General features: G+C 47.8%; 1 protein-coding gene across 2 annotated transcripts in view; it reads left to right on the forward strand.

Annotated features, from left to right (window-relative positions):
• Nucleotides 1-24,826, forward strand: part of PIGU (phosphatidylinositol glycan anchor biosynthesis, class U) — a 107,916-nt gene that overhangs the window by 78,326 nt on the left and 4,764 nt on the right. For both annotated transcript variants that reach the window (XM_011972428.1, XM_011972429.1), the window contains 4 exons: nt 1,489-1,643; nt 4,503-4,646; nt 8,432-8,556; nt 14,865-15,007. In XM_011972428.1, the coding sequence (XP_011827818.1) occupies nt 1,489-1,643; nt 4,503-4,646; nt 8,432-8,556; nt 14,865-15,007 (567 nt within the window). The remainder of the gene's footprint in view (nt 1-1,488; nt 1,644-4,502; nt 4,647-8,431; nt 8,557-14,864; nt 15,008-24,826) is intronic.

Here is a 24,826-nt window from a genome sequence, read left to right on the forward strand (position 1 = left end):
AAAACATTTTTAAGAGAGGAAAAATGAAAAAATATAGAAAATGTATAATAATAGCCATATGTCTACTGCCCAAACTAAACAGATACTAAGATTTTTGCTATATTGTTTCGTATTTGCTGTTGTCATACTTAATAAAGTATGTGAGGCCAGGCGCAGTGGCCCATGCCTGTAATCCCAACACTTTGGGAGGCCAAGGCAGGTAGATCACCTGAGTTCAGGAGTTCGAGACCAGCCTGGCCAATATGGTAAAACTCCATCTCTACTAAAACTACAAAAATTAGCTGGGTGTGGTGGTGGGTGCCGGGTGCCTGTAGTCCCAGCTACTCGGGAGGCTGAGGCAGGAGAATCACTTGAACCTGGGAGGTGGAGACTGCAGTGAGCCAAGATCGCACCGTTGCATTCCAGCCAGGGCAACAAGAGCAAAACTCCATCTCAAAAAAAAAAGGCTAGGTGCAGTGGCTCACGCCTGTAATCCCAGCACTTTGGGAGGCTAAGGTGGGCGGATCACGAGGTCAAGAGATGGAGACCATCCTGGCCAACATGTTGAAACCTCGTCTCTACTAAAAATACAAAAATTAACTGGGCATGGTGGCGCGCACCTGTAGTCCCAGCTTCTCGGGAGGCTAAGGCAGGAGAATCGCTTGAACCTGGAGGCGGAGGTTGCAGTGAGCTGAGATCATGCCACTGTACTCCACCTTGGCAACAGAGCGAGACTCTGTCTCCAAAAAAAAAAAAGCAGATAAAGTTGAAGTTTTTTTGTTTTTTTTTAACCTAAATTTGGGGTTCTTTTTAAGTCTTTTTTACTTGTTTATTTATTTTCACTTTGCATATGAATGCCAGGTTATATGAAGTTTCTTAGGTTCCAATTATATTTTCCTCTCTCCTTCCCAGGAGGCTAATGCTATCACCACTTTAGTGTATGTCCTTCTAATCTATGTTTTATGAAACTTTTACGGGGTGTGTGTGTGTGTGTGCATGTGCGTGTGTGTAAATAATAGTATTATTTGGTATAATCTCAGAACACATAAGTATTTTCATATAATATGGCTTGTTTAGCAATTTTCTATTATAACTAACCTCATATCTTTTAGATCTAGTCATGTTGACATTTATAGATACAATGTATTCATTTAACCTTGCAAATAGTATACCATGTGTCAATATACCACAATTTATTTGTTCCTCTATTGAAGGATTATTTTTAATGTTCCAAACAATGGTGGAATGAATATTCCTCCATTTGTATCTTCTGCAGCGTGGCTCCAGGATACATACCTAGAAATGGTGTTACTAGGTCTGATATCAGCGGATGCACCCATAATACCTTTTTTAACACTTACATCCTTCTTATTTAATTAAAGACCAAAGAAAAATTATAAACCTGTGTATCATAGCATGGTTTTGCAGGAGGGATCTTTAAGTATAAGCTAATAGCTGCCCTCTGTTGTTTATATCCCTAAGTTTATATCACTTTGCCTTCTCTCCTAGCGGCAGTACATACCTGTGAAAATGAAGAGCAAGGCCTTCTGGATCTTTTCTTGGGAGTATGCCATGATGTATGTGGGAAGCCTAGTGGTAATCGTTTGCCTCTCCTTCTTCCTTCTCAGCTCTTGGGATTTCATCCCCGCAGTCTATGGCTTTATGTAAGTAATGACCACATTAGAAAATTCTAGAAGCTGTGGGGAAAAGGGAACCCTTGTATACCATTGTCGGGAATGTAAATTAGTACAGCTATTATGGAAAACTGTATCAGCATTCCTCAAACAACTAAAAATAGAATTACCATTTGATCCAGCAGTCCCACTTCTGGCTACTTAAAGGATTTTTTTTCTTTTTTTTGAGACAGGGTGTCACTCTGTCGCCCAGGCTGGAGTACAGTGGGGCCATCTCCGCTCCCTGCAGCCTCTACTTCCTGGTTTCAAGTGATTCTTCTGCCTCAGCTCCCCGAGTAGCTGGGACTACAGGCATGCACCACCACGCTCGGCTAATTTTTGTATTTTTAGTACAGACACGGTTTCACCATGTTAGCCAGGCTGGTCTCAATGATCCACCTGCCTTAGCCTCCCAAAGTGCTGGGATTACAGGCAACTCAAAATTTTTGAAATCAGTTTGTTGAAGACTTGTCTGCACTCCCATGTTCATTGCAGCATTATTAATAATAGCCAAGTTATGGAATCAATCTAAATGTCCATCAACAAACAAATGATAAAGAAAATTTGGTATATATACACAGGGGAATACTATTCAGTCTTTAAAAAGGAAATTCTGTCATTTATGACAGTAGTAGGGATGGAATTGGAGAATATTATGCTAAGTGGAATGAGCTAGGCACAGAAAGAGAAATACCACATGTGTTCTCACTTATATGTGGACTCTAAAACAATTACACTCATAGAAGCAGAGAGTAGAAGGGTGGTTACAGATGCCGGGGGTGGGAGAATGGGGAGATAATAGTCAAAGGGGTACAAAATCTCAGGAGGAATATGTTTTTCTTTTTCTTTTCTTGAGTTCTACCACAGCATGGTGAATATAGTTAATAATACAGTATTGTACATACCAAAATTGCTAAGAGAGTAAATTTCAATTGTTCCCACCACAATGTTTAATATTTGAGGTGATAGAAATGTTAACTAGCTAGATTTAATTATTCTACATTGTATTCAGAAATCATAATATCACGTAAAATCACCCGTAAATTAGTACAACTATATATCATCAGGTAAAACCGCCCCACAAAACTCTGGAAGCTAATTTGGTTTTCATAGCTCTAGCTGGACTCGGGGTGAGTGACCACAGGAAGCCTTTGTATTAAATAGCAGCGGTTCTCAAACCTTAAGGTGCATCAGAATCACCTGCAGGACTTGTTAAAACCCAGATTGCTGGGCCCACCCTCAGAGGTTCTGATTAAGTAGATGTTGGGGAGGGATCAAGAATTTGCATTTCTCCAGTTTCCAGGTGATGCCGATGCTGTTGGCCTGCTGGTTTAGGGAACACACTTTGAGAACCTGTACTCCAAAGCACACCTTTGATACAGTGGGATTAACCCAGTATGCCTAGTGTTCCATTATTGGAACGCTAAGCTTGTGGGAATTATTTACGTCCTGCTGCTCAAGGTCATCGCCAAGGTCTGATTTTTCACAAACAAAAAAATTTGCAACCTCCAGCTTAAGTGTTAAAGAGCACTCCCTGGGAACATCTAAAGCAAATACCAGCCTCTAACTGGGAGGTTTGGGCTCAATTCCAAACAGAAATGGGTGTGTTCCTCTACTGCAAGAGGGCCTCTGACGGTTTCAAAATAATGCCACCTGCCACACGTCAAACCTTGAGAGAAAACTCAAATGGGCTTGAGTATTGCAGGCTTGCCTGAGTGTATATTCATGAATTCTATAAACATTTCCAAATGCCCTGTGTGTGCCAGGCTCTGTGTGGGTGTCAAAGACTTGGTTGCTCCTAAGCTTTGAGGAGCTCACAGCCCAGTGGGTGACAGACTCTTAAACCTGTGCAGGTGGGGAAGGGATCTGGAGCGGCAGAACTCCCATTTGGGATTCTGGACTGCTTGTTTGTGTTAAATCCTGGCTGAGCATAACCATGACTTGGTAACTTCAGCTCTTCATGCTCTGCCTTAGACAGGAGTTGCGATGCCAGGTGAAGAGTTCTTTCTGCTGGCCACGGAGTGTTCTTTACCTCATTTCACGGAAAAGGAGGTCTAGTTACAGCAAGAGGAAAAACTTAACCTGGGCGGAGGCCTCAGTCAGGGAAATCTGACCAAGAGCCATCGCCCGTCTCTCCCTCTGTGTGCCCTATTTGTTGTCTTTTTAAAATTGTGTATTGAGATCGGTTTCAACTTCATATTTTTTTAAATCAAAAATGTAAACTTTAGAAGAGCCAGAATTGCAGTAAAATATTTGTCTGATTTAACTGGACAAAAAGTTTTCCAGTTAAACCCTAATTTCTCAGTTAAGACTGGGACCCCGGGGATCTTAGCCACAACCCACCGATTGTTCCTAAAGCCCCTAGAAGTCTCACGGCAGTCTCAGGCACTCAGTTTTCTGGCTCCTGCTGTGGGGTGTGGAGTAAGAATGGGGAGGAGCCGGATCTTTGAGCGTGGTCCTCTAGGCAGGTCTTTAGAATGCCCAAAATAGATACTGTGTTTTAAAACTCATTCCTCCTTTGTTTCAGTGCTGGGTATCTCCTGATTTTAAACTGTCTTGCGCAGTAAAAGAGGGGTGAGTTTCTTTATTCCTAGGATGAATCCCTGCCTCATTTCAGATTTGTTTGGCTTAGCTAATATTTGTTATGGGTTATCATTATATGTCTCTGCTCGTTTTTGTTAATTACCTGTATCCAGAGTACGTAGAGAGCCCTTCCCATCCTGATCTCTCTAGGGAGAAAGTCATCCTTGGCTGCCCAGTAGTAACCAAGGATTTCAGGAGAAATCAAGGTCAAAGCAGACAATTTATAACTTTTGTCTTTTTTCTCTCCCTTTGTTTTCTTAATTCCAGACTTTCTGTTCCAGATCTCACTCCAAACATTGGTCTTTTCTGGTACTTCTTTGCAGAGATGTTTGAGCACTTCAGCCTCTTCTTTGTATGTGTGTTTCAGATCAACGTCTTCTTCTACACCATCCCCTTAGCCATAAAGCTAAAGTAAGTGGCTGGACCTGTTGCTGCTGTGTCCACAGAGCTGTCCGAGAAGCCCCTGCCCCTAGTAGCCTTGGGGGTGGCCTTCAAATGTGGAACACCTGCTGTCAGGTTTAGAGCATCTCACCTAAGGAAACTGCCTTCAGTTGCTGCAGTTGCCAGCGCTATAGCAGGCAATAGAGTCAGTCACACGGGTGCAGGCTGCAGTGTGGGCTTTGGAGCCCCAGCATTTTCCCTGGCCTCACTCTGAGGTGCTCAAGCCCACATTGCTGCTAAGCCCACATTGCTGCTGAGCCTACTCACTGTTTTGGACTAGAGCCAGGCGGTAGCCAGGCATGGTGGTTCACACCTGTAATCCCAGTACTTCAGGAGGCTGAGCCAGGAGGGTCACTTGAGGCCAGGAGTTTGAGACCAGCCTGGACAACATAGCAAGATCCTATATCTAAAAAAATTTTTAAATTAACCAGGTGGCAGACTGGGTGCAGTGGCTCACGCATGTAATCCCAGCACTTTGGGAGGCCAAGGCGGGTGGATCACCTGAGGTCAGGCGTTCGAGACCAGCCTGACCAATATGGTGAAACCCCATCTCTACTAAAAATACAAAAATTTGCCGAGTGTAGTGGCAGGTACCTATAGTCCCAGCTACTTGGGAAGCTGAGACAGGAGAATTGCTTGAACCCAGGAGACAGAGGTCGCAGTGAGCCGAGATTGTGCCACTGCACTCCAGCCTGGGCAACAGAGCAAGACTCCGTCTCAACAACAACAACAACAACAGCAACAACAACAAAATTAGCCAGGTGTAGTGGTGTGCCCCTGTAGTCCCAGCTGCTTGGGAGGCTGAGGCAGGAGGATTACTTGAGCCCAGGAGTTTGAGTCTTCAGTGAGCTGCTTGTGCCACTGCACTTACACCTGGATGACAGGCAGAAGTGCATGTCTCAAAAAAAAAAAAAAAAAAAAACGGGTTGTGGAGGGGAGTGTGTTTGGAAAAAGTGTATCTGATGGGATGTCTCCATCAACAGCCCGGTGACAGGTTGTCCACAGGGACTCTGGATGGTCTAATTGGGAGGCTGGCCACCTGCAACTGTTTAATCTCCTGATCTGTTTCCCTCCAAAAGGTTTGTGGAGTTCTCTTCTGCAGTCTAAGAGAGCTGACAGATGTTAGGCCTGCTCCGTGCCAGGCACCTTTCTAGACCCTCTGAAACATAATCATACCTAACCTAGCAACTCCTGGAGATAGGCGTTAGATTCTTATCACTCTTAGTTTATAGTTGAGGAAATTGATGCTCAGAGAGGTGGGATGATTTTCCCAGAGTCACGCGGCTAGTAAGCAGTGGAACTGGGATTCAGACTCAGGTTTGTCTGGCTCCAGAATCTATGCTTATCCCCCTGCACCATGCCAAGCTCCTGAGAGATTGCTTGTAGTAGCCTCCGGAAATGGTTCTGTTATCCTAGCTTCAGAAAAGGGAAAACAGGCACAGACAGCTACAGATACGCCTAGATGGTCCAGGGAACCTGAAAGAGAGTTTGATTTAGATTTCAAGAGCTCGAGTTCTCTGTCCTAACCTTGCTGCCATTCTCCATGGTCCGTGCACCAGTGCACATGGTTCTCATTCTGTAAAACCTCAAACGCTGATGCTTCCTTCCCATGACACAGCCTTGGCCTGGCATCTGACAGAACACCCTCCTTCCATGGCCTGGCAGGCTCCGGAACTCTGGCAGCCTTGCCCGGCTGAGCTCTCCAGCTGTCTGTGGTCCACCTTCCCTGTCCTCGTTCTGGTTAGGCCCAGCCACTGGGTGAAGAGCAGCAGAGAGCCCAGGGCACCTTTCCTCACTGGCCGTGCAGCCAGCTCTCCGGCAGCTTTTATTGTCTGTATGCAAGGCCACACATTGCTCCTGGGTAGGCAATAATGTCACCATTTTATGACCTGAGCCAGGCCCACACAGTTGTGGGGACAGAAAATATGAAGAGACCTGCTCTCCCTGCTGTCTCCTCTTCTGCCTGGGTATGAAGCTCCACCTAAGCTCTCCTGCCCCCTGCAAGATTTGTTTTCAGTGTCAGCTTTGCAGGAACAGGGCCCTTCAGGCCACCCGAGTCCCTGTGCAGTGCTGCAGGAGGCTCTAGTCTGTTTTTTTGTCATTGTGTTTTCACCAGCCTTTTCATAGAAATGTTGCCGTTGTTACCAGCTACCTGAAAAGCCCGAAGCCAGTGATTTGGATTGTGTTTAGGAAGATGTTCACACTGAGCTGTATAGCTGGACGCTTGTTAGAGGCTACAGGGCTGCACACCTTTGCCAAGCTGCGTTTCTGAGGCATTTGCTGCACAGCAGCCCTGGAGTGTTCTGGGTGTGGACATGTTTGTCTGCACATCTCAGATTCAGATTCACACCCATTGAGTCACCCTGACCTTTGACCTGCAAGACAAAAATGTCATTAATCTCTGAAGAAAACTTCATGGGCTAGGCATCCAGGTACTGTGCAGAAGTAGGCCACGCGCATGTGGTTGAAGCGTAGCAGAGGAGGGTATAGATCCAGCCTCTTCCTGTTGGCTTCCCTTTAGCACTTGGTCCGCTCTCGGAGGGGCACTGAGATTGAGCTCTGTCCCCCCATCCTCTCCTGACCAGAGCTTCGGAGTGTGATCAGCACTCAGGAGAACAGTATTGGGTGTGATTAAGAGCTCTGGAGACAGACAACTCCATCGCTTACTAACCTACTCAGTCAATGCACTTCTCTGAATCTGTTTCCTCATCTGTGAAGTACAGGTGAGAGGATTGCCTACTTTTTTTTTCTTTTTGAGATAAGGTCTCACACTCTGTCATCCAGGCTGGAGTGCAGTGGTTGATCACGGCTCACTGCAGCCTCAACCTCCTGGTGCCAGCAACCCACCTCAGCCTCCTGAATAGCTGAGATTACAGCCATGCGCCACCGCACCCGGCTAATTTTTTAATTTTTTGTAGAGATGGGGTTTCACTATGTTGCCTAGGCTGGTCTCAAACTCCTGGGCTTGAGCCATCCTCCCGCCTCAGCCTCCTAGGCCTCCTGAAGCGCTGGGATTACAGATGTGAGTCACTGCACCCGGCCCAGGATTGCCTGCCTTGAGGGGCAGTTGAGGTGTGGTGAGGATCATGTAAGAGGATGCAGGAAAAGGACCTCACACAGAGGGAGTTCAGGAGAGGATACCCATTGCTATCACTTATTATTAGGTTAAAATAATAATTGAAACTGCTATTAGTTTAAGTTAACAAGAATAGTCCCAGCCCTTAAGAAGTGAAAAGCTCTCTGCAGTTCGCAGTTCTCTTCCTGGAAAGAAGTTCATTGCACTGTGGGTCTGTAGACCCTGCTGACCATGTTGTCAGAGAAAAAAGGCATCAGCAAGGAGGCACTTCCTGCCTTGCGTCCAGTTGTCAGAGGGGCCTCTGGCAAGGGAGGCTGCCTAATTACCCTGCCAAGCAGTCATTTAAGCCCAGTCATAAAGAATGCTGACTTCATTTGTTTTCTTCCTCCGTGGCTCCTGGGGGAAGGCCCAGAGCTGGTAGAGGCAGAGGGGGGCTGTTCATGGGAAATGTCTCTGTGGGCTGTTTCCCTAGTGGTTGCCAGGCCCTTCTCACCATCTCTGGGTATTTCTAGGTCCCTGTAGTTTTCTGCTCTGCTGCTGGCCCATGTCTTGTGGATAGCAGAGCTAGCCCCTTCCTGAAGTCCCCTGAGGATTATTTTTGGTTCAAAGGATGGAGTCAGGAGTCTCTAGGGTAGGTCCCTGACTTACCTCTCTCTCTGTTTCCCCTGCCCTGCCCCAGGGAGCACCCCATCTTCTTCATGTTTATCCAGATCGCTATCATCGCCATCTTTAAGTCCTACCCAACAGTAGGGGACGTGGCGCTCTACATGGCCTTCTTCCCCGTGTGGAACCATCTCTACAGATGTGAGTACTCCCGCCTCTGCCAGAGATTTGTGTCAGCCTGGGCCTGGGTGAGACTGCTGCGGGGAAAAGGAATTCATAGGCATTTACCAGGCACCTGTGGTGCTGGCAGCACTAGGAGAGGAGCAGAGGCATGAGGCACAATATCTGCTTCTAGGTGCTGCGGACTTGTGATGATAAAAATAATTGCCATTTATTCAGCACTTACTGTGTCCTGGCCACTGGGGCTCTCACAGTGTTACATGCATTAATTAGCTCATTTGATCTTCACACCAGTCTTTGAGGTAAGTATCCACATTTTGCAGATGAGAAAACTGAGGTACAGAAAGATAGAGCCAGTCATTCAAAGTCATGTGACTTCTAATTAGAAGAGCTGGGATTGGAATCCAGATCTGTGAACCCCTACCCAGTGCTGTCCAGCAGGGCTTTATGATGATGGAAATGTCCTCTGTCTGCACAGTTCAATAGGGCAGCCACTTGTATGCCTGAGAACCTGAATTTTTAATTTAAATTTCAGAAACCACATGTAGCTAGGCTACCATACTAGACAGCAGAACTCTATACCCTAGGCTTCGAACCATTCCCCAGCGCTGCACCCAAAGGTTACTACAAGGCAGAGGGGCAATGTTAGACTTCCCTGCCCACTGTGACAACCCCTCTAAGCTCTAATCATCCCCTCCTCAGAGGTGGCTTAGTGGTGACCTGTCTGTGCTGCCTAGGCCCCCAGTGCTCTTAACCCCCTATCGTGGGTTCTTTTCAGTGTTTGGGGGCTCCCTCAGGGTAGATATCACAACTCATTCACTTTGTATCTGCAGCACTCAGGACTGAAGCTGACACACAGAAGACCTTGCAAACATTTGTGGAGTGGGTTTTAAACCTCCCCAGTAAAAAGGCGGTGTCAGTGGCCCAGCACCACCTAATTCTCTAAATGAGGCATGGAAGGGAGCTGTTGAACTTTCCTTCCTGCTGTGGGTGTCCAGCAAGGTGTCAAGAATGAACTAGGGAGTGCAGGCTTCAGAGGAAGTCAGTCTTTGTTGTTGTTTTGGGTGTTAACCAGGAAGTGAAACTGACCAGCTGTGGGAAGCAGCCTGCCTATAGGAGTGTGCCTCTGAGTGAAGGTAAACAGTGGTGTGGGCAGCTGAGCCAGGGCTGCTCCTGCAGGTGATGGCCTGGTGGGGCCATGACCCATCTGGCCTGACTGGGAGGAGGAAACAGTGTCTTCTGCAGTGACATCGTCTCTCCTCAGACAAGAGTCACCCAGTCTAGCAGGTTGAGAGTCAGCTTGGGGCCCCTGGGCAGAGTGACCAGTGACAAATCATGAGACCACCAAAACACGTGGACACGCCTCAGTTTGTGACAGTGGATTTCAAGAATGTAGAATGGATTTTTGTGGTTGCCCATCCCACACTGGGCACATTCTCTCCCTCAGTGACTGTCTTTCTTCCCATTTGCTGAGCAGTCTGGAGACTCACTTGACTCTGAATCCTGTCATTCCCATTACGAGCCCCACGTGTTCTCAGGCACATCATTTAACCTTTCTGAGCCTCTGATTTTTCCATCAATCAAAGAGAATAACTTTCATGAGTGTGTTAAGTTGGAGAAGGAATATCTGTAAATAGCACTGCAGTTAGTAGCGTGAGTATTAATTATGCAGGGGAGTCTCTCACATAGTTCCGTGATCGGAGCTTTGGGCTTGGTAGTCAGAGTCATTAGAATAAACATATTTTTCAAGACTCGAATAAACTATTTTATGCCCTCTGGGGTAAGGAGGCACAAAGAAGAAGGATGGGGTTTCCAGAAACCTGAATGATCTAATAGTTGCTTTTGCTGGCCGGCTGGGCACACAGTCTGCAGGTTCAGGTTGGCTGAAGATCCTGCAAAGAACAGGAGCTGTCTGCCTTTGCTTCACTGCTCCTGCAGCAGAGAATACACGTGCTTGGAGAACCTGCTTGGGGCTTGACAACTGTGAATCATTAGCCAGGAGCAGCATCAGCCCTGGTCCTTGGGACCTATGAGTGGGATGTATGTGTTGAGATGTGTTTAAGCCTATGTTGAATATATTTAATGTGGCTAGGAATCCCGTTTAAACATTAGTTGTCAGCGCTAACATGCGTGCTCCCACATTCACCTTTCTGTTTTCCTGTACAGTAGAGAGGAGAAAAGGAATGTGGCCCCTCCCTGAGTGTAGGCCCCAAACACTGGGTTCTCTGGAGCTTGGATGAGTCATACAGACGCACAATTGTGGTGTTAGGGAACAGCCTGCTGGCAGAGCCCATGCCAGCCTGCACAGTCCAGCAGAAGGAACCAGTTACCAAGGGGCTGGATTTGTGTGTTTGTTTTGTTTTTATTACTATTGTATAGTGATGAAAGAATGTTGATAGATATAAAGAATCATGATAAAATATATTCCCACGTGTTTTGGCACCTTGTTTAAGAAAGGGAATATCACCATGGCCTTTGAAGTCTCCATCCCCTCCATTCCCCTTCTCATGGGACTGGATTTTTCAGGTGAGATTTTCTTTCTGAATGCCTGAGGCTCAGAAGGGAAAGTGGCTTGCCTGAAGTTCCAGTTCATCAGTCATGGTGCCAGAGATTGGATAAGCCACCCTGTGAATGTGGTGGGGCACCTGATTCCATCTGGCCTCGCAAGTCTGATGAAGGTGGACCCTTTCATCTTGTTAGGCCCTGGTCACCTCTGACGCTTTCTGGTGCCTGGAACAAGCTGTCCCGTACCCCAGGTCTCCAGCTCTATCTGCTCTGGCATATATAGCTTTAATCTTCTGGCCTGTCAGCCAGCAAGAGTGAATAGCAGCTCCCCGTTCCTGCAGAGGTCACCACAGGTCAGAAGCCAACTGCATGCTAGTGACGGTTCTCTAGCCGCATGGGAATGTATCTTTGCAGCTCTTCGAGATAGCACCCAGAGGCTGCCAGTGAGCCTCTCTCGTCTCTTTGCACTTGGTTTCCTTCCTGTCACCCTGTCTGAAATCTGTGTCACTGGCTGGAGACACAGAACAAGAACTACCTGGTCTGGCAGGCCGCAAGCATTTTATTTTTTGGAATAGTCTATATTCTTTTCAGCAAAATAATTTCCAGGGGATCAGAAAGAACCACTGAGAAATGTACATATTGATGTTGGGTTAGAGGAGTGGGAAGCATTTGTTCTCCTTTCTTGAGGTAGTAACATGGTTTAATAATAATAGTAATTCTCAGTGAAAATGTCCCTTTGCAAGACTCCTTGTTCCTGGGAGGTCTCAGGAGGCTTGAGTCAGGGTTTTGACATTTTATCTTTGAAGATCCAGAATTGCAGAAACTTCAGATTAGAAAAGAGGATCTTGCAAGCCCTTCAGGCCAGTGTCCAAATTGTGGGATTTCTCAGACCACTAATGTTTCAATAAACACAGGTGAGGTGACAGACTTGCCAGCTTTTTATTTTGCTGAAGACATTAAAACAATCAACTATCAGCCATTCTTCCCAATGTTATAAAATAAAGGACTTTTTAATGACAACAAAATGATACTTATCATTTCTCAATAAAGAGTGAACTATAACTTGAAAACATTCACCTTTACAAAGAACTGTGAACAACCGTGTCCTGATTATTCTCCCTTTGACACAGTTCAGTGGCATCTCTGCCGCAGACTGTTAAGGGGCTGCAGCTGTAATCCAGTGGTTCGCAGCCTCGACTGCATGTTGGAATTACGTGGGAAGCTTTTAAAACCTCATATGGATGCCTGAACCCCACCCTAGAGACTTTGACTTAGTCTGAGGGCTCCCCATGTGATTTCATTTTGTTTTGTTTGTTGTTTGTTTTGAGACAGAGTCTTGCTCTGTTGCTCAGGCTGGAGTGTGGTGGTGCAATCTCGGCTCACTGCATCCTCTGCCTCTCCAGTTCCAGCGATTCTCGTGCCTCAGCCTCCTGAGTAGCTGGGATTATAGGCGCCCGCCACCATGCCTGGCTAATTTTTGTATTTTTAGTAGAGACGGGGTTTTGCCACGTCTAGTGGCCAGGCTCTCAAACCAGGCTGGTTTCGAATTCCTGACCTCAGGTGATCCACCCACCTCGGCCTCCCAAAGTGTTGGGATTACAGGCGAGAGCCACCGTGCCCAGCCGTGATTTTGTTTTGTAGCAGGAGTTGAGAATCATCTGTATCATCCAGGCCCCTTCCAATGCATGAGCCCTCAGAATAGCATCTCTACTAAGTTGTTGTACAACTAAGACAAGTGGCCTAAATGTTTGGGAGTTTCTCCTCCCTGTAAGTCTTCCAAAACTCTCACTTGGGAGAAGGGATTTCCTGAAGGTCAATATCAGAGGAGAGAAGGGAACTTCCATTCAGTGTCTGCTGGGAAGCAGGCACAGCGCTAAGTTCTTTTCAAAAAGGTATTCTTTTAATTATTTTAAATAATATTTATTAGTTTTAAAAAATATGATTAAAGTATAAAGAAAGAAAAGTAATAGGCAATCCTGCTGTCTGATAGCCCCTAGAGAGTTGAAACGGGGGGGAAAAGTACAGTGCGGTAAGCAGAGTAGTAGCCCTCCCCTCACAAAGATGTCCACGTTGTAATCCCCAGAACCTGTGAATACATCGCCTTACATGGCAAAGGGACTTTAAGACCTTGGAAGGGGAGATTATCCTGGACAATCCATGTGACCCCAGTGTAATCACAAATGTCCCTCAAAGTGGAAGAGGTGGAGGCAGGGGGAATATGGGAAAGCTCTGTACTTTCTGCCCAATTTTGCTGTGAAACTAAAACTGCCCTAAAAAATAAAGTCTACTGGACATGTTTGTGCACGCCTGTAGTCCCTGCTACTCAGGAGGCTGAGACAGGAGGATCCTTAGAGCCCAGGAATTCGAAGCTTCAATGAGATATGATCCAGCCACTCCACTCCAGCCTGGGCAATGTAGTGAGATCCCATCTCAAATAGTCTATTAAAAAAAAGATGGAAGAGGGAGGCAGAAAAGAAGGTCTGAGTGATATAATGTGAGAAGGCCTCAATCTACCATTGCTGGATTTGAAGCTGGAAGGGGGTCATGAGCCAAGGAATGCAGGGGCCTCTGGGTACTAGAGAAGGCAAGCAGGGGATCCTCCTCTAGAGATTTTAGCCTGTGAGACCTATTTTGGAACTTCTGGCCTCCAGAACTGTTTAATAATAAAGAATATTATTTAGATCACTAAGTTTGTGGGAATTTGCTACAGTAGCAATGGAAAACTAATGTAGCCAGTGATATATCTGTGTCATTTTTCACATGTCATCTTGCTTAATCCAAATGAAGTGTGCATTTTAGCCCCATTTTATTTTTATTTTTAAACATTTTTTATTTTTAAATTTTTAAATTTTTTTTTAGAGATGAGGTCTCACTATGTTGCCCAGGCTGGTTTCGAACTCCTGGACTCAAGCAATCTTCCTACTTCAGCCTCCCAAAGTGCTGGGGTTATAGGCATAAGCCACCATGCCCACCCTAATTTTTAATTTTTATGAGTACATACTAGGTATATAGTCTCATTTTACAGATGAGGAAGCTGAGGTCTAGAGAAACTTGCTAATAAATGGCAGAGCGGGATTTTAACCAAGATCTGTACCCGGCTGCCATGCTACGCTCCCATTTGGCTGAAGCCAGCCAGCCTGCCTGCCTGCCTCTGGACCACCCTTGAGTAGCAGGTCCTTCCTGAGACTTCAGGGAGAGCTTTCTTCCTGGTGGGATTCGGTATTCCCTTAGGGGCAGGGAGTGAGAGACAGTGTCAAAAAGAGGTCTTTTATCATCTAAGGGAGAGTTGGGAATGTTTGAAGAGCAAGGCAGGGGTCCTAAGACACCAGTTAAGGATAATGGAGAACGTGTTCCTAAGACCCAGGGCTGTGGCACCATGGAGACCCACGGTGCGGCTCTGTTCATCACGGTTCATGCTGGGGTTCCCACCCCTCATCCCACATGGCCAGATGGTGCCCTGCTTGGGGAGAGGGATACTCTTGGACCCTCCAAGATTAGGAGGTGAGGGGAATGTCTTCCTGAAATGCCCTGTTTGGTACCCTGAGGCACTCATGGCATTTCTAACTATAGCTGGTCTTCAGCAAGCCAAGCCCACAGTGGGAGGAAATAATCCAAATCCAGGAGCTACCACCAGCTGTGGGCATGGGGAGCCATTGACTTGGGAGTCTGGGATTTGCTTCCCGGCACTCTAGTACCTCTGGCAGTGCTCTGCCTTTGAGCTACATGAGGCTCACCCTGGGCCTCTCCATTCCGGCGGCCATCGCAGCAGGGAAAGGGTGCCAGAGAGAGCGCGTCAGGCTAACTGTGACCCTCTGTCTTTGCAGTCCTGAGAAACATCTTTGTCCTCACCTGTATCATCATCGTCTGTTCCCTGCTCTTCCCTGTCCTGTGGCACCTCTGGATTTATGCAGGAAGTGCCAACTCTAATTTCTTTTATGCCATCACACTGACCTTCAACGTTGGGCAGGTAAGAGGGACAGCATGGGGGTCAGCTTGGGGACAGAAATTCATTTTGTAGCCTCAAGCATTCAACCATGGCCTTGGATTCTGCATACCGGGGGTGTAGATGTGAAGGAGGGACAGTTACTCCCCTCAAGTAGCTCCCAGTTAGAGAGGAAGTAAGAGCAGTGTAAGACTGAACCTGGCAGATAGGTACTGGGCACCACACTGAGCCATAGTCACGCTGAATTCTCAGCAAGCCTGGGAGACAGGGCGTGTTATCCCTACTTTACAAATGAGGGACAGAGGCTTGCAGAGGTCATCTCTTGTCAAAGGTCATTGGAGGAGCCAAGAACAAAATTCACATAAGGCTTGATTTCTGAGGCACCCCTTTCTGTAATAGTGCCTGTGGTTCCAGCACCCATAGGGAGTACACAGAGTAAGGGGGAGAGGGCAAGGCAAGGGGAGGAGAGACTCTATGGACTCTCGGGACAGCAGGAACTAAGGCAGGCAGATGAGAGGGAGGCGATCTGGCTGTTGAGGAGTTGAGCATAAATTGTGTGGCTGGGAGCGGTGGAGAGGAGGCTGCGGTCACAGGCTGAGGAGTACCAGCAAGGTACTTCCCTGAGCTGGGAAGCCTGTCCCTCTGTTCCACAGAGCAGGATTCTCAATCAGAATCCTCAGAGGCGGCTTGTTAAAAATACAGATTCCCTGTTAACAGGCTTTAAACCCTGCAATTGTGTTGCAACCGTCCCACGTACATGACTCTGATTGTTTTAAAATGCCAAGTTCCCTGATCCCACTCCCAGAAATGTTGATTCAATGTGGAATACAGAGTCAGGAATTTATATTTTTAATAAGCTCTGCAGAGGTTCTGTGGCAGCGGGTCTAGCAAACTCCAGGTGGACTCACCCACCCTTCTTGGAAGTTCCCTCCTCCACGTGCTGCCTTCTTTTAGGTCAGGCTCTGGCCTCGTAGTGGAAGTCTTATGAGAATCACTTGTACCATTTACCATTTCAATTGCCATTGGCACAGCCAGGCATTTCCTATGTGTAATAGCCTGAATGGGAAGCAGGCTGGCTGGAAAGACTAATGATGCCAGTGAATAATCCCCAGGGTAATTCTTGCCTCCAAGGTTAGCTGCGGGAAAAGAAAGGAGTTAGGGCTTTCTCAGTGAGTGATGGGAATGGTGTTTCCTGCATGGACATTTCTGGAGGATTAATGTCCAGCCCAGCCAGTTGTCTTGGTTCGTGAACAGAAGAAAGAGAGATGGAGGGCCCTGTAGCCTGGGTGGGGCCCAGCCGGACGGCCTGTTCTGCCTCTCACACTGTAGTTAGGGATGGTAGATGCACAGCCCCTCTTACTTTTGACCCACGCAGGCAGAATTCTGCAGGGCTCAACTGCATATCCTGAAGGAATCCAGAAGGTTGCTCTGGCTCTCCTACCTTTCTGGAATCTCCTTCCTTTTCCTTACCTCCCAGTGATGACTGGCATGGGAGGGCATTGGGCCTGCCCTGGGCCTCTAGGGAGGTTGGCAAGCTCCACAGAAATAGTCCACAGCCTGTTGTCTTGTCATGAGTCTTGTCAGGCTCCATGGAGCTTGCCAGATAACAGCTTTCATCTCTGTGGCCGCCTTTCTGAGAGAAGGGACTCTAAAGCAGCACAGCGGGGTGTCTGCAAGTGATCAGGTGCCATTGAAGGCAGGAGAAACTGAATTATTGGAAAGAGGGATTGGGGTTAGGGATGGAAACCAAAGGCAGGTGGATCAAGTGTGTTCATAGCTGAAAGAAACCAGCTGGACTCTTGGCATGATCTCTTACCTTTTTTTTTCTTAATCTCTTTTTAAAATGTATTTTAAATCACCAAGTAATGCATGAATTCATTATTGCTGGGGGAAAGAAGTCAAACAAAATAGAAGAATATGGAATGGGCTGAGTGTGGTGGCTCATGCATGTAATCCTAGCTCTTTGAGAGACTGAGGTAGAAGGATTACTTGAGGCCAGGAGTTCAAGAACAGCCTGGGCAACATAGCAAGACCCCATCTCTACCAAAAAAAAAAAAAAAAAGACTATGGAATGAAAAGAAAAGAAAAGATCTGCCTGAGCCCCCATCATGTTCTGCCCCTCTGCAGACGTGGCCATTGGGATCAGTTTGGTATGTCTTTGCAGACTTTCCTCTGTGCATTTATAGACAGCTATATACACAGATACATAAAGAGAGGTGGTTTTTTTTGTTTATGTAGGTAAATGGCATTCTCCTTTAAGTAGCATTCTTTGGCTTGCTGTTTTTCACTTAATGATTTTGTCTTGAGATAATTTTTTAATGGCTCTGTAATATCCAATGGTTTGGACTAGGTACAGCCCTGCTGACGGGCATTGAGGTTGCCCTTGGTTATTTTGGCACTTTATTTTATTTATATATTTATTTTTTGAGATGGAGTCTCACTCTGTCGCCCAGGCTGGAGTGCAATGGCGTGATCTCGGCTCACAGCAACCTCCACCTCCCGGGTTCAAGCAGTTCTGTCACCTCAGCCTCCCAAGTAGCCAGGATTATAGGCGTGCACTACCACGCCTGCCTAATTTTTGTATTTTTGGTAGAGAGTAGAGATGGAGTTTCACCACATTGGCTAGGCTGGTCTTGAACTCCTGACCTTAAGTGATGTGCCCGCCTCGACCTCCCAAAGTGCTGGGATTACAGGTGTGAGCCACTGTACCTGGCCTATTTTGTCACTTTAAATGTAAGAGCCTTGCAGCCAGGTGTGGTGGCTCATGCCTGTAATCCCAGCACTTTGGGAGGCTGAGATGGGAGGATCACTTGAGGTCAGGAGTTTGAGACCAGCCTGGTCAATAGTAATAAATAATAGATAGTAATAATAAGTAAATAATAAATAGTAACTAATAAATAAAATGGAAGAGCCTTGCATATCCCTCCACATATTGTTGTACACACATGCTGGTATTTTGTAGATTCCAAGTGGTGGAATTTGCTGGGTCAAGGGGCATATGCATTTTGCGCCTTTGGCAGGTATTTCCAAGTTGCCCTTCAGGCAGGCTGTATCAACCTATAGGCCTTCCAGCAGGGGGTCCAAGTACTTCCTGGGGCTGCTGGCTTTGGACTTTGTTACTGCTGCTGCCAGATCACTTAACAGGATGCGTCAGATGGGGCCACTTGCTCACTGAGGCAGTCACTCGAGGCATATCCTTGTCCCAGAGCACTGACTGAGGTAAGAGAGCCTCTCTTCATGAAAATTATGCCATCCTTGCCTTTGGACCTGTTGGCAGCCTCAGAGTGCAAAATGAGACATTTCGAATTTTACTAAGAGTCCAGTGTCACCTCCTCATAGAGCCCCTTCATGAGGTCCCCTTGTCCCACTTTCTCAGCCCTGCATGTCATGCACAGCCCAAGCTCAGCCCCTGCTTCTGTGTCTTCCATCGAGACATATGGCATTTAGGGACATGTTATCAGTTCCATATCCTGCTGTGAGCTAGGAAGGTGCTGGTATTCACCTGCCTCATTTTCTTCTCCTTGGGCAAGACAGAGCAGAGCTCTTCTAGGAACCAGATGAGTACAGATTTCAAGGAAGTATCTAGAACTTTGATATCATTGCTGAAATCAAGAGCTGAATATAGAGAACATCTTGGCTTATGGATTGCTTTTTAAATCCTGCTCTGTTTGAGTTGTTCAGTGCCATACCCTATTACAGAACAAATTATGTGTGGATTATTAGTTATACCGACAGGTAAACTGGTGACTAAGGCCCCATCCTTTACCCTGGGAGCTATTATTTTTCTGCCTGTGGCATGGTGCATTTGCTAATTATGGTTGTTCCTCAGAGTCAGTAACAGGAAATGACAACAGTAAACCATCCATGGTGGGGGGTGCGCCTGAGTGTGAGAGAAGGAAGGAGGGATTGAGACCAGTGGATTGCTTGAGGGCCTCCCCACTTCCTAAAGTGATTTAACTTCTCTAGGTTGCAGTTTCCTTATCTCAAAAACCGGGATGATGACCCACAGCTTCCAGGGTGTTGAGAGTCCTGTTGCCATTACTCATATGTGTTGACATGGGAAATAGCAAGAGCAACATGCTCTTCAAATACCCAGAACAGATTCCTGGAGAAACAGTCCATGAACCAAGGGAAGCAGTTTTTTTTAACCCTTTTGTTTTGTGAGTCAGTGACCAGCAGATGGAAAATACTAATCAAGGATTACATATAAATGAAAAGGAACTTGTTTAAATTTAGCTTTTTTAAAAGAGGAGGGCAAAGTGTCACACTTACCTTCATTCTGTTTAAAAACAGAGAACGTAAGAAAATCTTTTCCTAAAATCATAATTAATAGTGGCTCATGGGGCCAGGCACAGTGGCTCACACCTGTAGTCCCAGCACTTTGGGATCATGAGGTCAGGAGATCGAGACCATCCTGGCTAACATAGTGAAACCCCATCTCTATTAAAAATACAAAAATTAGCTGGATGTGGTGGCACACACCTATAGTCTCAGCTATTCGGGAGGCTGAGGTAGGAGAATCACTTGAACCTGGGAGGTAGAGGTCGCAGTGAGCCAAGATCATGGCACTGCACTCTAGCCTGGGCGACAGAGCGAGACTCTGTCTCAAAAAAATAAAATATAAAAATAAAAAACGGTGGCTCCTGTTTCAGGAGAGCTTACTAGGGGCTGGCCCCACGTGATCCCTATAATCTTCTGATCACGTGCTCAGATGGCCTTCGGAAGCATTCTCTGTGCATTTACATAAACTCACAGGCTCATGGAGAAAGAGGCTTATTTGTGTGTGGGTATGTGTGTTTTATTATTGACATGATGATGAAAGTGGGACTTTTTTCCCTTTTAGTAAAATGTCCTGGTGATGTTTGCTCATATGTGAGAGAGGAACCTCCTATTTGAGTCTTGCATATGGGAACTCACCACACTTTACATAACTACTCTACTGACAGCCCTTTACGTTGTTTTCCTTTTTTTCTTATAAGAAATTTACTCTTCATAACAGCTCTTTGAAGGAAGTAGTATTATTAGCTCATGATACAAATGAGGAAACTGAGGCTTGGAAGGGTTAGAGGCTTACCCAAACTCACAAAGCTGTGAAGGGGTGTATTTATCCACAGTCTTGTTTGTCAGATCCTCTTAGTAGACTGTGGGTTCCACTAGGGTAAGCCCTGGGTCTGTCTTCTTCATGGCTGTATCCCTAGCGCCAAAAAGAATATTCAATGAGTAATTATTGATGACAAATTGAATGAGCTGGCATCAGAAACCACATCTTATGACCAATGCTCTAACACAATTCTGTACACCCTAACCTCCCCATGCCAATCCCTGTTTTGGTCAGATTTGGGCCTGTGGCTGGTGTACTGGATCCCTAGGGAGTCAAAGCCAGAGCCCCCTTCCCCTTGTATCCCGGTAGCTGGCCTGAGAGCCCCACTCCTGCCCTGTGTGTACATCCAAAACAGACTTCTCGTCTGCCTGCCCTTCCTTTTTTTAGTAGGCCGGTTGCAGTAGCTCACGCCTATAATCCCAGCAATTTGGGAGGCTGAGGCCGGCAGATTGCTTGAGCTCAGGAGTTTGAGACCAGCCTGGGCAACGTGGCAAAACCCCATCTCTACAAAAAAGACAAAAGTTAGCCAGGTGCAGTGGCATGCTACCTGTAATCCCAGCCACTCAGGAGGCTGAGGTAGGAGAACTGCTTGAGCCCGGTAGGTGAAAGTTGCAGTGAGCCAAGATCACACCACTGCACTCCATCCTGGGTGACAGGAGTGAAAATGCTGTCTCAAAAAAAGATTTTTTTAAATTTTACTTCATTTTTTTTTTCTTTTTGAGACAGGGTCTTGCTCTGTTGCCCAGGCTGGAGTGCAGTGGCACAGTCACAGCTCACTGCAGCCTCAACCTCCTAGGCTCAAGAGATCCTCCCACCTCAGCCTCCCAAGTAGCTGAAACTATAGGCACACCCCCACACCTGGCTACTTTTTAAATTTTTGGTAGAGATAGGGTCTTCCTATGTTGTTACGAGCTCGAACTCCTGAGCTCAAGCCAAACCCCTGCCTCAGCCTCCCAAAGTGCTAGGATTACAGGTGTCAGCTGCCGTACCCAGCCAACCACCCACCCACCCTTCCAAGCAGGATCGGGATCATCTGGAACTCTACTCCTCAAGCCACTGCCTGTTTGCTATGAGGGGCCAGCCCTGACCCCTCCCTGTACTGCAGACCCTCAGATACTGGGCTGGCCCTGCATTGGCCATTCTGCTTTCTGTTTCGAGTGAGGCCTGAAGCCCGAGGTCTGACACCAACCTCCTGCATGCTGCCTCCTGCCTGGGACTCACCGTTCACTGTAACACAGATGAAACCACAATCCTGTCTCCTGGAGTTGCCTCTCAGTTGGCCTGGTGTGTCATTCTGGGAAATGGGACCTGTGAGGAAACGCTTGGAGACGTGTTGGGTGGGTCATTAGTGGCTGAGTGGTGTGTAGTCCCCATTCGGGGATGGCTCAAGACCCACTTCAGGTTTCTTCCGGCAGGTTGTGTGTGGCCTGGGCTGTGCAAGATCCTCGGTCTGTGTGTGGGAAGGCTCGTTCCTCCTGACGTACAGTGACTGTGGCCAGGCTGGAGCCCTTGTCCTCATCCAGCTGGATGTGCGTGTTTACTTTGCTTTTCCCAACTAGTGGCATTCTGTCAAGGTCTTAGTTCATTCCTTTGTCCCTCCAGTGCTGAGCATCCCAAGCTTGTCCCTCACAGGCCCTTCCTAGCCTCTTCTCCTCCCCATAACCAGAGTGACAGGAAGAGCCCAGGCTGCATACAGCAGGACAAAGGCCACAGACGGCCAGGGCTCTGGAAGCCCACATTCTATAGCAACTCCAGCCCTATCTGTCCTGGCTTGCCGGCCTCAGGCACATCCCATAACTCCTGGGAAGCTGATTTATTTATTTGCAAATATTAATTAGGTACCTACTATTCACCAGGCACTCTGCAAGGGGTGAGTGAGACAGAGGTGTGCTTCCAAGGAGCCCTCAGTCTGTGGAGAGAAAGGAAAAGACATGGGCAGGACAGGGCAGCCTGACCTGCTGGGAGCCCACAGCTGGGCTGTTAAGGAGGCTTCTTGGGGGAGGTGGCTTCTAAGTGGGATCCTGAGGGATGGGTAGGATCTAACTGGGGTTCTATGGTTTTAGGTAGCAAGACCTGGGTGGGGGTGAAGGAGGAAGAGAGAGAGAGAGAGAGAGGAGGAGGAGGAGGAGGAAGGAGGGAGCGAGGGAGAACACCGTGCTGCTGAGAGCTCAGTGGGACGGGCTGTACCGCTTGAGAGGGAATGAGGCCAATTCAGACAGCAGTGGTCAGACCACATGGCCTTCAAGGGCCTCTTATGCAGAGGTCCAGACTGCGCCTTTGGCTTTAAGCTGAGGACAAATGTGATCAGCTCCTTGCTCTGAAAACCTCACTCTGCTGGGAAGAGCAGAGGTAAGAGGTGAGAGCCTGGCATCCGGAGCACCAGGGAGGAGGCCACTGAAATCTGGGGGAGGTGGTGGTGGCCTCACTTTCCTCAAACTGGGAAGGTGGTTGTGAGGACTGAATGTGGGAAAGTTTTTGTGAATTGAAAAGTGCCATGTAACGGACAGTTACTTGTAGCCCCATCCTCAGTCTCACCTTGTGACCTTGCAGCCCCTGAGACTGAGGTCCAGAGATTTCACTTGTTACTTTGCATCTTCAGAGCTAGAGGGTGGAGCTTTCTCCTCCACCATTTCCTCCCACATAATGTCTGCTCTGGCCTGTGGGTTTCCAGGTTATGCCAAAGCGCTGTCCAGCTCCACAGTTGGCCGCCAACCTCCTCTGCCTCCCAGCTTCCTGGATCCCAGGCAGGTGGGCAGAGGCTGCTGCACCTTGCCAACTGTGACGGCCACATGCATCCTCCCCAGCGCGGGCTGGCTGTCAAATGTCAGGGTCCCCAACAGCAGCAGGAGGCCTGGGGAACCAGGACATGCCTGGGTGGTAGCACCTGCTTCTCTAGGAATCTGCAGCCCTGGTGGTGGCCAAGGCTGCTGTCTGAGCCTAGCAGTTTCACAACACACTGGATTAACAACCTCTACTGGCTTTTCAAAAAAAAAGTCAATCTCTTTCTCTCTCCACTGAGTGACAGAGCTATGAACTGGGGAGAGCAGCCTCCGCAGGGTGTAAATGTACCTGAGGTGTCAGCACAGGCCTGGTATGGAGCAGGACTCAGTTCTGAGCAGGACTCAGTTCATGTGGGTGCAGACCCTAGGGGGTTGTGGAAGAACTCAGGGTTGGGCCTCTGACAGGACTGGCCCCTAACTCTTCACTTCCTACCATGCGACCTTTTGCAGGGCCCATAACCCCTGAGTTTCCCTTCTCTAAGTGGGCATTGTCAGCCCTACCCTGGGATGTTGGAAAGGGACAATATTGTTTTTCTGTTAAAGGGCCTGGCCCAGGGCAGACACTCAGAAGATGTTCATTTCCTGTCTCTCTGTCCTGCCCTGCACTGGAGCATGTTCTGAGGGTTTCATTCTACTTCTGATTCCTGTCTGTCCCTGGTCACCCCTTTATCAGCTAGCTGCCCCATGAGCTCTTCATCATGGTCCCAGAGGGAGGCGGCCCTGGAGCCCTCATGGCTGCCATAGAGAGGAATGTGGACCGAGCCGTCCCTGGGGGCAGCGCTGAGAAGGTAGAGACCAGCAGACAACTCAGAGAGAGCTGGCCCTGTGCAGGGTCTGGGGTCATAGAACTGGAGCAAATGCAGCCCCATTTCGTTGGGAGGCCAGTGGGCAGTGACTTAACTTCAGGGTCCATGTAACAATGCGGGGTTAGAGATGAGCCTCTGAGGAATAGGTGGGAGCTGCAGCGCTGCTGGGCAGGGCAGGGGGAGCCAGGGAACTTCTGAGCAGGTGAGCGTGTGTGTATGTGTGTGCATCAGTGTGTGTGAGTGCAGTGCGAGCCTGTGTGAGTAGTGCGAGCTTGCGTGTGTGCACACCTGTGTGTGTGCGAGCATGTGTGTCTAAGCATTGCAAGTGTGCATGTGTGCACCTGTGTGTGTGTGCGCACCTGTGTGAGTGCAGTGTGAGCCTGTGTCTGAGCAGTGCAAGCATGCATGTATGTGTGTGCACCTGTGTGTGTGCGAGCATGTATGAGCAGTGTGAGCATGTGTGTGCACCTGTGTGAGCACGTACGTCTCACCTGTGTGTGCAGTGCAAGCCTGTGTGAGCAGTGCAAGCATGCATGTATGTGCACCTGTGTGTGTGTGTCTGAGCAGTGCAAGCATGCATGTATGTGTGTGCACCTGTGTGTGTGTGAGCGTGTGTCTGAGCAGTGCAAGCATGCATGTGTGTGCACTGTGTGTGTGAACGTGTGTCTGAGCAGTGCAAGCATGCATGTGTGTGCACCTGTGTATGTGTGAGCAGTGTGAACATGCGTGTATGTGTGTGCATCTGTGTGTGTGTGAGTGCGTGTGTGTGTCCAGAGAGGATGAGGGGGGCCTCCCAGCAGGAGGTGGCTGTGGAAGGAGAAGAGGGCAAGTCTGAGAAGGGGATTGGCAAAGCAGCATTTCAGTCACGTTGGGTGGGATCCAGAGACCTGAGGACACAGAGGGACAGACATGTTCTGGGGTCCTAACTCTGGCACAAAGACTAGAGGAGCCCGGCTGGGCATGGTGACTCACACCTGTAATCCCAGCACTTTGGGAGGCCAAGGTGGGCGGATCATAAGGTCAGGAGATCGAGACCATCCTGGCTAACACGGTGAAACCCGTCTCTACTAAAAATACAAACAAAAAACGAAAAACAAAACAAAAAAAAACGGGCGTGGTGGCACGCACCTGTAGTCCTAGCTTCTTGGGAGGCTGA

Source organism: Mandrillus leucophaeus, unplaced genomic scaffold (assembly GCF_000951045.1).
Source record: "Mandrillus leucophaeus isolate KB7577 unplaced genomic scaffold, Mleu.le_1.0 Scaffold129, whole genome shotgun sequence".
NCBI lineage: Eukaryota > Metazoa > Chordata > Mammalia > Primates > Cercopithecidae > Mandrillus > Mandrillus leucophaeus.